Source organism: Pseudorasbora parva, chromosome 4 (genome assembly GCF_024679245.1).
Source record: "Pseudorasbora parva isolate DD20220531a chromosome 4, ASM2467924v1, whole genome shotgun sequence".
NCBI lineage: Eukaryota > Metazoa > Chordata > Actinopteri > Cypriniformes > Gobionidae > Pseudorasbora > Pseudorasbora parva.
In genome coordinates, this window is record NC_090175.1 from 25,674,402 (window position 1) to 25,688,362 (window position 13,961).

Sequence of the window (13,961 nt, forward strand, 5' to 3'; positions counted from 1 at the left end):
GAGGAGAGGATGATCTCGGACCAGAGGCGGTTCAAAAGACACAATCTCACACTCTGTTCCTGGGGGGAGATCACCTCTCACCCTCCCAGCTCATAGACCTCAAACAATTACAGGCGGAGTTCACCGACGTGTTCTCGCCCCTACCGGAGCGGACCGACCTCATCCAACACCACGTTGAGACCGAGCCGGGCGTGGTTGTACGCAGCCGACCATATAGATTGCCTGAACACAAAAAGAAAGTGGTTCAGGCCGAATTACAGGCAATGCTAGAGATGGGGGTGATAGAAGAATCCAACAGCGACTGGGCGAGCTCGATCGTTTTGGTACCAAAACCTGACGGCTCGGTCCGGTTCTGCGTAGATTACAGAAAAGTCAACACGGTGTCGAAATGTTATGCATATCCCATGCCACGGATTGACGAATTGCTTGATCGGCTAGGTACTGCTCGTTTTTATTCGACGCTGGACTTGACAAAGGGTTACTGGCAGATCCCCTTGTCTCCAGTAACCAAAGAAAAAAACGCTTTTATCACTCCGTTTGGATTGCACCAAGTCGTGACGCTTCCTTTCGGGCTGTTCGGGGCACCAGAGGATCGAATTTTCAGCGCCTGATGGATCGAATTCTTCGGCCGCATGCTGCATTTGCCGCTGCCTGTCTAGATGATATCATCATCTATAGTGGTGGCTGGCAGCGTCATATGCAGCATTTGCGAGCGGTCCTCAGGGGATGGCTCCCTGGCCTGAGCCGGGCGGTGGGGGTATGTGGTGAAGGGGGCGTGGTTCTGCGAGGTCTGCAGCGGGAGAGAGAGCTCAGAGCGGAGCGGCAGGTAAGTAGGTCAAGCACAGATGACGAACACCTGTTTCTGATTGCAGTGATTGGCGTGGAGAGAGCGCATTTAAGCCACGACCGGGAGAGAGTCGAGAGAGAGAGAGTTGGACTGGGACTTCGCGTGCGCATACTGGAGAAAATGAGTGATATACAGAGACTGAATGTACAAAGGAGCGATCCATATCTTGGAGAACCTGAGATACCACACGGAACGTGTGTTTGTTATTTTCTTTTGAAAGACTGAATAAAGAGAGTCTCAGTCAAAGCCGACCCCTGTCTTCTTCCTTCCTGACCATAACGAACTTTGCTACAATAATAATATTTTGAGTTTCTATTTATTAAACCAATTTCCTTCATTGTATCAACCCAAATTTTAAATTCCAATAAACTCAAAATTTTAAGGCAACCCGGTTACTTACTTTTTAAAGTTAAACCAACATTTTTTTTACAGTGTAACCAAACCTTAACCATGTAGCAAGAACATGTAGTTAATTGATATCACGCATGCAGCACTTAAATATATAATTATATAAAAAAAATGACACAATAAGTTTAAAAAGTGTAACCCTTTATTTTAAGGTGTTCTTATTCGTCTAATTACACAAATAAGCAATGAGGGTTACACTTTATTTTAAGGTGTCATTGTTACAGAGTAATTATATATTTAAGTGCTGAGTAATATCAATTAACTACATGTACTTTGGCTGACGGTTAGTTTGTTTGTAATTATGAATACATTACTGTTATTACTAAGTACATATAAAATATGAAACAAGGAAAAGTGTTACTGCAATGAGCAATATTATCATTGAAATGTAATGTATAGGGTTAGGTTTAAGGGTTGTTTGCTTATAATTATGCATAACTTATGTGCCTTTATGTCAAAGTATTTTATTTTCACTTGCATACAAAATACAATACAATTATTTTTTTCAGTGCTCAAAATTGTCTATCGCTGTTCAGGAAATTCAAAAAGTAATTATTTGCAGATGTTTTACCTCTTCTGTCTCTTATCTTTATCATTACATTATACCTGCTGTCCTCTAGTAAGGCCCAAAACTATATTTCCCAGCATGCCCAATTATTTCCCCTAAGGTTTAATGAGAGCCAATCTAATTACACCTGCCTCCTTCAATAGAGAGTTGATTTCTTGACAGATACATGAAGACCCTGGCATTAAGAGAAGTAGGAGAGGAGGCATGCCCTAAGATTGTCTTCAACAGCACACTGAGGACTATGTAGCCACTTAACAAAGAATAGAAAGGAAAGGAAATTCTCACTGGGAGCAGTTGGTACAACACGATCTGTATCCGTTACTGATTTGCAGTAAAGGAAATTGTTCAAATAAATAATGACAGGCATGAATACAAATGAACGCCGCCTGCTAGTTTCCATCACAGTCTGGGCTTCTAACCGCCGTTGTGGGAGATTTGATCGATTGAAGCATGAGAGAGGACAAATGTCCCTCACTTAGGCTGATTCAATTAGATGCACCATATTTCAGCCGAGATTCTTGAACCTCAAGCATTTCATTACTGATTTGTGAGCGGGGACGTGATCACAGAGAAAACCAGAGTCCGCCCACGTATGAAGTAAGCTAGCGATTTTAAAATGAATATGACGAGTATTTCCTTCGAGAGCAAGCACATAAGACATTTGGATATGACTAAAATGCTAACAAGAAATGTGTTCGAACTGTATTCTTTGGCGAGTAAGCAGTCTTTGAGGTTTTTCCAGGCACCTTAGATGGCCGCAAACACCTCATCTGTTGGAAGGATAAAAATGGCCTGACTTTTGGCTAAGCCAACAGTACCGCCCCATTGCGGTGATTATTAATCACCACGAGTGCTCTTCGCTGTTCTTTTGTGAATGAGATCTCTGGCATATCCAGCCTTCACGATGTAATGGGATTAAATTTTGGACAGCAAGGACAAAATGGAGGACAAGATCGAGACATGGTTGGGTGGGGCGGAATGAGCGTCATCGCCCACCCCCAGGACACTGACGCAGTGTATGAAAAGACGCATAAGAGACCCGGCCCAACCCCCACCTTTACTTCCCTCCTCCTTATTCACTCCAGCCCCGCCCAGCTAATACCAGCAGAGCACTTAGAGTAATGTAAATAACCTACTGGCTATTTTTAGAGTGCCGCCTCTTAACAGTGACATTGGAAGTTGAAGAGAGCTATAACATCATAAATTGTCGCGTTTTCGTAGCGAACCTCAGATCCGACAGCGGTCCGCAAACATTTTTGGCATGCGAACTGGGTTTGGAGACTAGAAAAGTCTCTAGTTCCATTTCGGCCGCATGGAACTAGAAAATGGGTTTGGTATCACAAATGGTAATAAACATAATGCATTTAAACACACTTTTGTCACATTTGATTCATTTAAACAAAATTGAAAACATCTACGTGAGAGTTTTTTGAGGACTCTATAACTAACATAGCAATAATACACAACTATGAAAGTCTTAACAATAAAATTTATTGTCTTTTAATAATCCTATGTTTAATCTGTATAGGCCACAATTAATAAATAAATAAATATAGATTTGTGTAGCTGGCTCCAACCAATCCAAAGATTCTTGTATATAGGACAGTAAAGTGATACTTTACATTAGTGGAACACTAAACAGTTATATTCATTGGAATATAAATACACACATCACACAAATTTCTGTATTGCTAAAGCCAACAAAATAACACAGCAGCTGGCTCATCCTGGAGCCAGGTACAATGACTTCTTTTGACATCAAATCACAAAATATAACACAGCACAGACCCCGGATTACATCTGGTAAATCATTTGCAGCTACATTCATTTTCAAGTACAACAAAGTGATGAACCGTGTTTGCATAATGTCCAATTACCCCCATTTAATCAATGTAGCTAGTTAAGGCGACTGCAAGATTATATATATATATTCACATATTTCCATGTTCCTTGTTTTCCGTTCATCTTTATATTGCACTATGAACATGAAAACGACGTTTGCCACATGTGCACTTATGTCACAGTTGTTAAAGGTATTTTGTAGATGGGAAGCACATCACTTGTTATATAATTACGTATTTATGGAACAGCATATAACTGTTTTGCTACATTTGATTTTCATGATAGGACGATAGGATAATCTGCACTAATATCTATCATGGGAGTTTGACTTACATAATGACACATGAACTTACACCTATTATTTATACATATATAGCTATACTTTGAAATACTATAATCACTGTTTCTTTTTAAAAAAAAATCTGCACTGATCTGTGTCCAGATTCAGTGGAATTAAAGGAATATTTCTCCCAAAAATGAACATTTTGTCATCATTTTCTCACTTTCAAGACTGGATCAAAGATACTTTGAAGAATGTTTTAACCCCCAAAACAGCGCACTGACTTTAAAGGGATAGTTCACCCAAAAATGAAAATGTAATGTTTATCGGCTTTCCCTCAGGGCATCCAAGATATAGCTGAGTGTTTCAGTGCTTCAGTAGAACACAAAGATTTTTCCAACTCCAACCGTTGCAGTCTGTCAGTCATATAATGCATGTAAATGGTGACAAAATCTATAAGAATAAAAAAAACCTGTAAAAAATAAATACAATGAAATGTACAATGTAGACGATACGGTGGAAGTGCCAGAAGTGATCTCTCGCACACATCTCTACGCCAGATCGTGTACATTGACCTCACTTAGCGGAAGTGATTGCCCGCTGAAGGCTGTTGGACATAGTGGCATATTAGGGGTAACAAATGATATAAATACTGTTCGGTTTCTCACACAAACCGGTCGTTTTGTGTCTTAAGACAACAGTGTGTTGTCACGAGCCGCAGTGTTTGTCTGTGCATGCTTTTTTTCTCACAGATTTTGTTACACTGTAAAAAAATTATATGTTCAATAAGTTATGAAAACATTTGTTTTTACATTGTTTTAACTCATCATAATAAGTTAAGAAATGTTAAACTTGTTTTAATTAGTTATACAAGATGTACGTAACTCATTTTTTAAAGTCAGTTTAACATAATTTAAGTTGAAATAACTTAAACATCCAAGTCTGGATTGTACTGCAAAAGTTCAAAATTTGCCTTTTTTTTTTTTTTTTACAGCGTATTCACACATGCACTGTAATTTTTTTTTTAGAAAAAAGTTACCTGGTTGCCTTAAAATTTTGAGTTCATTGAAATTAACATCTTGAGTTAATAATTTTTTTTGAGATTCGACAACCTTTATTAAAAGATTATTAAAAGATTTTGTAAGCATATTGGGTAATAATGTGTGTTTTTTCTGATGACGCAGTGAAACATGCCAAATTGTGCTATTTTCATGATTTATCACATTTTTTATGTGGTTCAGATACAATAATATTTTGAGTTTCTATTTATTAAACAAATTTCCTTCATTGTATCAACTCAAATTTTTTATTTCAATAAACTCAAAATTTTAAGGCAACCAGGTTACTTACTTTTTTAAGTTAAACCAACAAAAACCACCAATTTTTTTTTACAGTGTACAACTGACACACAGCAACAGTTAAAAATCTTCATTTGTGTTCTACTGAACAAACAAAGTCACCTATATCTTGGATGCCCTGGGGTTAAGCAGATAAACGTCACATTTTCGGGTGAACTATCCCTTTAATTGTATGACTTAGACATTTGTTCCACAGAAGAAATAATGTCTTGCAGGTTTAGAGTGACATTAAAGGGTTAGTTCACCCAAAAATGAAATTGATGTCATTAATGACTCACCCTAATGCCATTCCACACCAGTCAATGGATCGCCAATTTCATGTGATTTCAGCAGTTTGGCAGTTTGACACGCGATTCGAATCATGAATCAATACGCTGATTCATTACGTTTGAATATTTATTTAAGGATTGAAAACAAACCCGGAAGAGAAGACAATGCTGAATAATGTCGTAGTTTTTGTTATTTTTGGACCAAAATGTATTTTCGATGCTTCAAAATGATTCTAATTAACTAACTGATGTCACATGGACTATTTTGATGATGTTTTTAATCCCTTTCTGGACTTGGACAGTACAGTGTGCCTACACTTAGATACGCTGACGGACTAAATATAAAATATCTTAAACTGTGTTCTGAAGATGAACGGAGGTCTTCATTTTTGGTTGAACTAACCCTTTAAGTAAGTGATGATAGAACATTTTTGGGTGAACAGTCCCTTTAATATTATTATTTCTCTAGGATTATCACAGTATCTCATCATTTTGTTTAGAAGGGAAAGGAGAGTCACTCATGTTTGTACATACCAACAGGAGTCGAAGAGCTTCTCAGGGTAAGTAACACCATCAAGTCAGTTTCTTTTCCTAATATTACTCAAACCACACGAATCTCTGCTGCTTTCTTCTCTCTTTGCCATTTTCAATTGAGTTTCAGTTGCTATCCAATTCCCTTCAGAAAGAACTGATGGAAATTCCAGAAAATGATGTGGAGTGAAATAATGATGTAATTCAAATTCTTAACTTATTGGGCGAAGCACTGTCCTTCACATTATGGATCGACCACAAAGCCTCTACTCGTTCTCGTGAATTGGTGACTCCGGGCTGGAGTCTTCCTCTTCAGTCAGGGTTTCTTTCCTGGAGAAGGTTGCAGCTAAAGTGACACTAAGTCTTGGCTTGACCGGAGCCATTTCATTCAGTCCTATGATGTTCTTGTTCACCAGTGTGGTCTTGTCCATTATTTCAGCACTGTGCTTGGACACCACAGCATCCAAGAAATCATATTTGGCTGACAAAGTACCACTCTCAAACAGGTACTTGAACAGGTGTGAGAAAGCCACGTTGCTTAGGAACGAGGCCAGCATGGAAACTGTCTTAAAGGGAAACCTTTGCAACACCAGGTATTCCACTTCATTGGTCACATGATGGACCTTCTCCTCAATGGTCCATCCGGGGTAGTATATGAACGGAGGCAGTTTTAGATAAGGTTCCCCTCCGCCAATGCGCAGGATCATTCCAAAGACGTATCCAGCCACCGAGCCATAAGTGTTCGTGCCACGGACAAAAAGAACACTGATGAGTTGGGGGAAGATGATGACGTAAACCAGGTCAGAGCTCAGGTACCATAAACCGTAGACAGTCCCAGTCAGGAGAGCCATAGCCGTCGCTAGAGCCCCGAACACAAAAATAGTGATCCGCATGACCCACACAATCTCACGGTCGGAAGCCTTGAGGTCAGCACAAAGATGAGACGAGAGTTAGAGGGGAAATAAAATGAGAAATGAGAAAACTACACATTTCTATCTGGTTAAAGTTTTAAATCAATTGATACTGGTGCTTTTTTATCCAGTGTTGTTTTGATGCATCCAAACAATACAAATGGATGCCACTGACTTTCATTATGTGGACAACAACAGATGAGACATTATGCAAAATAACTTATTTTGTGTCTTGCAGAAGAATCAAAGTCTTACAGTTTACAGACATGGGTGTGAGTAAATGATGACCGATATGTATTATTATTATTAGTAAAAGTAGTATTGAGTAACCATTCATTTTGATTACTTCATTACTGCATTATGCATATTTATCATTTTTAGAGAAGTCAAAAAGAAACAAAAACAAAAAAGGTTTTCCTTAAATTTCCTTTGATAATTTTTCTTAAGTATAAACTCACTTCATTTTTATATTTTTGTTTCCCAAGGACATCAACTTGATTTAAAACTATTTAGGTATTTGTACTGCAAAACACAAAACTACTTTTTGCACTGGAAGTCATTTTTTTGCAGTGAATTAAATTAGACTGTCTCTCACCGATTGCCGGAAAGCGAGCTGGTAGATGTTCCTAGCGAACATGGAGCTGGCTGATAGGATGGATGAGTCAGCGGATGACATCACTGCGGCAGAAACTGCCCCCAGACCAAAGAAGGAGATATAGGCTGGGCACAGGTGCTGTAGCACGATCGGTAAGATCATGTCGGACTGGTCCCTCTGCATGGGAGGAATTGGCCCGTAGGATGTCTTGTTCCAATCTGTTGGGGTAGCACATACTTACTACATACTTGGTATAATAACCACTATCATATAAATATATATTTTGCATCATGATGCAAATACATATCAAACTAAATGAATAATTCATTAAATTCTATTTCAAATTCTTTTTACTTTCAATCCAAAAGCAACATGCCTTGTGCTTGATTAGCCTGTTATTCCCAATAAGTTAAGTAATTTAAGTGACTGGCTGTCTTTGATGCTGAAAGTCTGTTGATTAAATCTGGGTGCTGTGCGCCTCCCTCAGATGTAATATTTACAGGGTTCACATCGTTAAACGGATAATCTGTTAATAATGTATGAAGGAGACCAGCTGTTGTTATTTACTCGTTTTTTTTAGTGATCTGAAGGGAACATGGTCTCCACCCGGGGCTGATACAGCCTGGGGAACACCTCCCACAACACATAGCAAATCAGACTGTTCTCCTCAATAATGAGAAAAAAGTGATTACTGAATTAGAATTACTGACCGTATGCAATAAATACAGCACATGCTCAAAGGGAGAATGGCTTTAGGACAAGGAAACATTATATACAGGAAACAATATGAAAAATGCTTTGATGCACATTTTTAATTTGGATGAGCTGTGGATAATTATATAGGGCGAGGGTGGCATGTTATGGAGCAGAAAATACAACAGAATTAGTGATTCAGAGCACTTTTGTATTATATGTTTAAGGAACGTTTTCTGTATTTGTTAGATCTAAAACGTCCAATGTTTAAGACATATTACGACGCTTTTATTCCTGAACCAGTGAGCCTCCCCATTTTGTTGCTCTCCTCAGTCGAGCGATCTGTAAGTGGATACAGCCTGTGAATCAGACTAATTAGACTGCTGCGGTGAATTTGTTTGCATCTGTTTTTTCTTTAATGCAAAACTTCATATGCATTAAATTAACTGTTGAATGCGATGAAACAGTTGCGATAATCTTTCCCCCCCCCATAGAGTGCAACAGTGCCTGTCCACTTTTTCAGTGGCACTGGTTCTGGAAGTATTCCTTTCATCCATTTTCCAATAGGGATTTTAAAATAGTCTTCTTTAAAGAGTTAAAAGCCAAGCCAATCAGCTATGAGGTGAGTCACAACACTACCAACTTTGATTTGAAGCAAACAAGTTTTTAAAAATCGGACAAAAAGACAAAGGTGCAAGATGAATGGTTTTAGTGAAGGAAATAACTACAGTCCTATAAAGCATTGCGAACAGCATAATTGAAAATGTGGAGTGAAAAACGATGGATAAATATAAAACATTCCAGTATTTTAAAGGCTTAGGGGGACCGACTAGATCACATCATTACCAGGGCTTCATGGGAGCGGGCGGAGAGCTAAAGAGCTATTTTGGAGTTTGTTGCTTTGGCCGACTCTCTGATTGGTGTGATTTACAATGTTAAACACAATTATTTTTAAAGTAAGCTGAAATAATTTGACTGAATAATACTTCCGAAACGCATCTGTTGTACTCTATTGTGACGTATATATCACAATCAAACAGTTTCTCGAATGTGAAAATGTAGGTAAGGTCTTGATTTTGAATTTCCTTAATACAGAATTGATTAGATTGTTGTCATTTGCTATTTGTTGTGATGGATTCCTGGATGGAAGAGATTATTGCCCCGCCCTCACGCCGATGCACATATCATCCGAGAAAAGAAGTTGGTCCCTGGGGATGGAGGATGGGATGGAGGTGTGTTGAGTTCATGTTGATTAAACATTAAGGTACATTATATATATATGTGTGTGTGTGTGTGTGTGAGCCTGTTTATGTGGTTTATGAGGACACAAATTTGTATAACTACATGGGTATTACACTGGTATTACACTATAAATGTGGTTTATGAGGACACATCAAATGTCCTCATAATTCAAATGGCCTTAAAAACATACTAAATGATGTTTTTTTGAGAAAGTAAAAATGCAGAATGTTTCCTGTGATGAGTAGGTTTAGGGGCAGTGTAAGGGGATAGAAAATTCGGTTTGTACGGTATAAAAACCATTACGCCTATGGAGAGTCCCTGTAAACCACATAGACCAACATGTGTGTGTGTGTGCGTGTGTGTGTTGATGAATCATTAATACAAAAACAAAAAAACATTAGGCCTATTTTTTTTTGCCCATAACAATGGTGAATTTAATAGTACAGAATTGCTACAGTATCTAGATACAGATTTAACCAATACTGTACAACAAATGTAACAGATTACAGATAGTTGCAGTTTGTAAACATTTACCAATTCAAATGTATGAATGCAAGTAATATAATATCGCCAGGTAAGGCAGCCTATGAATTCACCCTCACAGCTGTTTTGCACCTTGCACATTCCACCCTCGTTAAATCATAAACTATTTGAAAAAAATGCCAGGTTTCTGATGGAGGTTTATCTTACCCGTGGAAGCCCCTATGGCTCCGATCAGGACGGAGGGAATAGCCATGATGATGCATCCAAAGGCAGCCAGGAATGAGAGGACTTGAGCATAGGTAGCTGAAGAGGCAGAAAGAACCCTTTGAAAATACACCTGCCAGGGAATCCCCCCCAACATCTAAAAACAGAAATGTCATTGTAAATACAGACACTAGACATCATGATACAGATGCAGAACATCAAGAGTGTGTTAGAAAACATTACAAACATTACAGCTCATTTAAATATGGCAACCTACAGAAGAAGAGTGGCATAGTTGGGCCAGTATTACACTTCTACACTTACACTTCAATTACTCTCTCTCTCTCTCTCTCTCTCTCTCTCTCTCTCTCTCTCTCTCTCTCTCTCTCTCTCTCTCTCTCTCTCTCTCTCTCTCTCTCTCTCTCTCTCGTTGTCTTATTTAGTTTTCCTCCCTACGAATGATTGCATTGTTCAATAAAGTGAGAAATTAGATTTGGCCCTTCAGAATCAACAATCATCCATTGGCAAAATTATTGTATCTCCATTCCATCATGCTACAGTGAGTTGTCCACTCACCAGAAGGCAGAAGTTGTCAGCCCACATCCATTTGTCAGGGCTTTCTATCTTCCCAAGCCATCCAGTCTGATTAGCATTGAGCTGCTTCACCGCTGTCACTCCGATGTCAGACACAGCTGGGTTTGAGAGTGCAAAAGGGACGCTCACCCACTATGAAGAGAACATTTTCCACTCAATTACCATGTAATAGACTATCTATAACATTGTAACACACCATATTTAACCTAACGTGTGCCATGTACTAATGCACAAAAAGAATATATTAGATTGTATGCATCATACATTTTTAATTGTTGTGAAATTCAATGAATAAACTTTTTTTTAGTTTTATTTCATTATAATTTTAATCAAAATGATTTTTAATCATTTTAATTTCTACAGCAATCTAACTGCTATTCAGTTGCTAATGTTATATTATAAATTTTAATAAATTAATAATGTTTTTTTTCCCTTTCTTTTTGCTTGTATCTATGAAGGGTGATTGATGAGTCGTTACTCTCAAAACTGCATTCCTGACAGGCCCTTTGATCAATCACAGAGTGTTATATGCTGCTGAAGACATGCAGACATGAATTAAGGGGAAAATGACATCACCCCGTTGACTACATCATCTGGATCCTTACCAGTCCTAAAAAAATGCAGAAGAGCTGGACAACATCAGTGTAGGCCACTGAGTAGAGTCCTCCCACCAGCGTGTAGAAAATAGCAATAAGAGCCGAAATAATCACAGACATATTGATCTCGATGTCAATGATCACACTCAGCGTGGCCCCTGTGATATAAAGAAAGATATTTTTCATTACATTTATTTAAGCTGTACTGCTACATTTACAATGTGTTTGTAGAATTTGTTGTACTACAATTATGGAAGAGCTTGCATTATACTGATCGGTTGAGAAGGTCTGTCTAAGATATAATTTCCCTCTCTATTCTTACCGAGGGCAGATAAGATGGCGGCTGACCAGAACATTTCCCCCATTAGAGCAGGGATGAATAGCAGACCACCCATCCTTTTTCCATAAATTTGCTGGAAGGGGTCAAGCATGGTGACGTATCCCCGGGAGCGCATGGGTTTAGCAAAGAAAAGGCCACCTTGACATGAATCAATTCATAGAAATTATATGTTTGGCAGATATGATACTAGTTCTGCATGTCAACTTTTACTCTGAAAAATGTCAGTTTATCAAAGCTGCATATACATAAATATACACACAACATACCCAGGACAAGGCTGAGTGCGTATCCAAAAGGAGCCTGTGCCCATGCCAAGCCGTACCCAGGAAGATACACATTCTCTGCTGTTCCGTTGATATAACCCCCTCCGACCCATGTTGCTGGAATAAAAGAGGATTTTACACAGACTGGTTTTGAAAGAATATTGAAAGAACTCCCTCTCTCTCTCTCTCTCTCTCTCTCTCTCTCTCTCTCTCTCTATATATATATATATATATATATATGGTTGGAGATACCATAAATAATAACATAATTAACACTACATGCTCAATTGAATATTTATTTATATTTAATTCATAGGTTATAATACCAAAACAGAAGCATTTTTATTCAACTGGAAACCATTTAGCAAATTATATATATATATATATATATATATATATATATATATATATATATATATATATATATATATATATATATAATAGGGCAAAATAATATAGCAATATAAGTTCGTAATGTAATAGTGAAGCATTATAATTTATCTAGGCCTTTTCAAAATGTGCACTTTTCCACTTTTTCAGTCTTTCTACTCAACACTCGATTTATAACGATATGGTTTATTAGTCCCCCAATTATTTACTACTACTTTAATGTAGAAAGACATGAAGAAAACTTTTTTTAAACAGGCATACTATTTTTGTTAAATAACTGAACCTCTAAAGAATGTAAAAATAAAACGTCAAGCATATTATACATCACATATAGACTGCATACAGTGAAAGGTTTTTTTCTCTTCAGTTCTCTCTGAAACTCACCAGTCATGGTAAACGCGCCGACAAATAATCCAATATCCCTTCCGCCGACCATAATAGTCTCACTGCGATCAGTTCCCTCCATCACGCCGGAATTCTTGTTCTTCCATGCTGCCCAGATTCCCACTACAAGGATCAGCAGGTAGAAGATGACAATCGCCACCAACCCCTCCACATGGATGTTCATCTTCTCTCTGCTAAAGTCGTTTAATCTCTAAAGAACCGAAATTCATTGAGACCTAAGAAAAAGAGACCTAAAGAGGTAAGAAAAGAGGGAGAGTTAAAAAAAATATATATCAAACTGTTTCTTTTGCTTCCCAACACAAAGAAGATCCAGGATTCCGAAAGTGTTCTTGCACAGCAGATTTGTAATGCGTAGCATAGGCTATATAATAGTCTTAACCAGCAGGTTATTTCAGCCACTCCACGCTTTTTTAAATGTCATGCTCAAGTAATAGATTTCATGTTTCTTGTTTATGTGCATGAAGAAGAAAAAAAGACAAGCATTTCATAATTGAACATCATATGAAAAGTGCCTCACCTTTGTGAATCAGCCACCAGCCGCTCAACTGCCACCAACAGTGCAAAAAGAACCCAACTGTCGCCTCAGGAGAGGAGCGGTGCCGCACATTTCAGAATGAGCCAAACTTACTGTGAATCTTATAAGAGCAGGTTTCGTCAGAGGGTCGATGAACGTCAGAGAGATGTGAATGGGGGCTATTTATGAATAAAGATGTCAGATCGTGCAAATGAGCCGCGCGTCACGGGAGGTTCTCAAGTCAACTGGAAATCGCGAGACAGGGGGGAAACAGCTGTAAATCAAGAGTAGTCAAACATATCGGTCCCATTCATGTTTTTCCTGACTGGTATTTTATGGCAGTCTGAGAGCCTGAGTATAAGCGCGCCCTCTCCAGCAGTAAGTCAGGCGCTGTCCAGAGTGCTGAGGGACCCACTCAGAAAGGGCTTTTAGACGCCACCCAAACTCTCCAAACACAAGTGAGAAGAGAAGACAAAATAATACAAGGAAAAAAAAAAATCGAAAGTCTATAGTCAAGCTGAACAACAGCTGGCACACGAAATAATGTTGAACACGACAGCTATCCAAAGCGGCATTCTTCTTTGTAGCCTTTTTTTGTGTGTTGTTGTCGTCGTAGTTTACTTTTACG

General features: G+C 38.4%; 1 protein-coding gene across 1 annotated transcript; it reads right to left on the reverse strand.

Annotated features, from left to right (window-relative positions):
* Positions 1 to 4,382: 4,382 nt before the first annotated feature.
* On the reverse strand, positions 4,383 to 13,683 carry slc5a7a (solute carrier family 5 member 7a). The gene is made up of 9 exons (XM_067442702.1): positions 13,337 to 13,683; positions 12,799 to 13,049; positions 12,028 to 12,141; positions 11,744 to 11,899; positions 11,431 to 11,579; positions 10,808 to 10,957; positions 10,235 to 10,388; positions 7,610 to 7,827; positions 4,383 to 7,023 (listed from the first exon to the last, which is right to left on the reverse strand). The coding sequence occupies exons 2-9, from the start codon at positions 12,980 to 12,982 to the stop codon at positions 6,370 to 6,372; spliced, it is 1,779 nt and encodes a 592-aa protein (XP_067298803.1). The 5' UTR covers positions 12,983 to 13,049; positions 13,337 to 13,683; the 3' UTR covers positions 4,383 to 6,369.
* Positions 13,684 to 13,961: the final 278 nt, after the last annotated feature.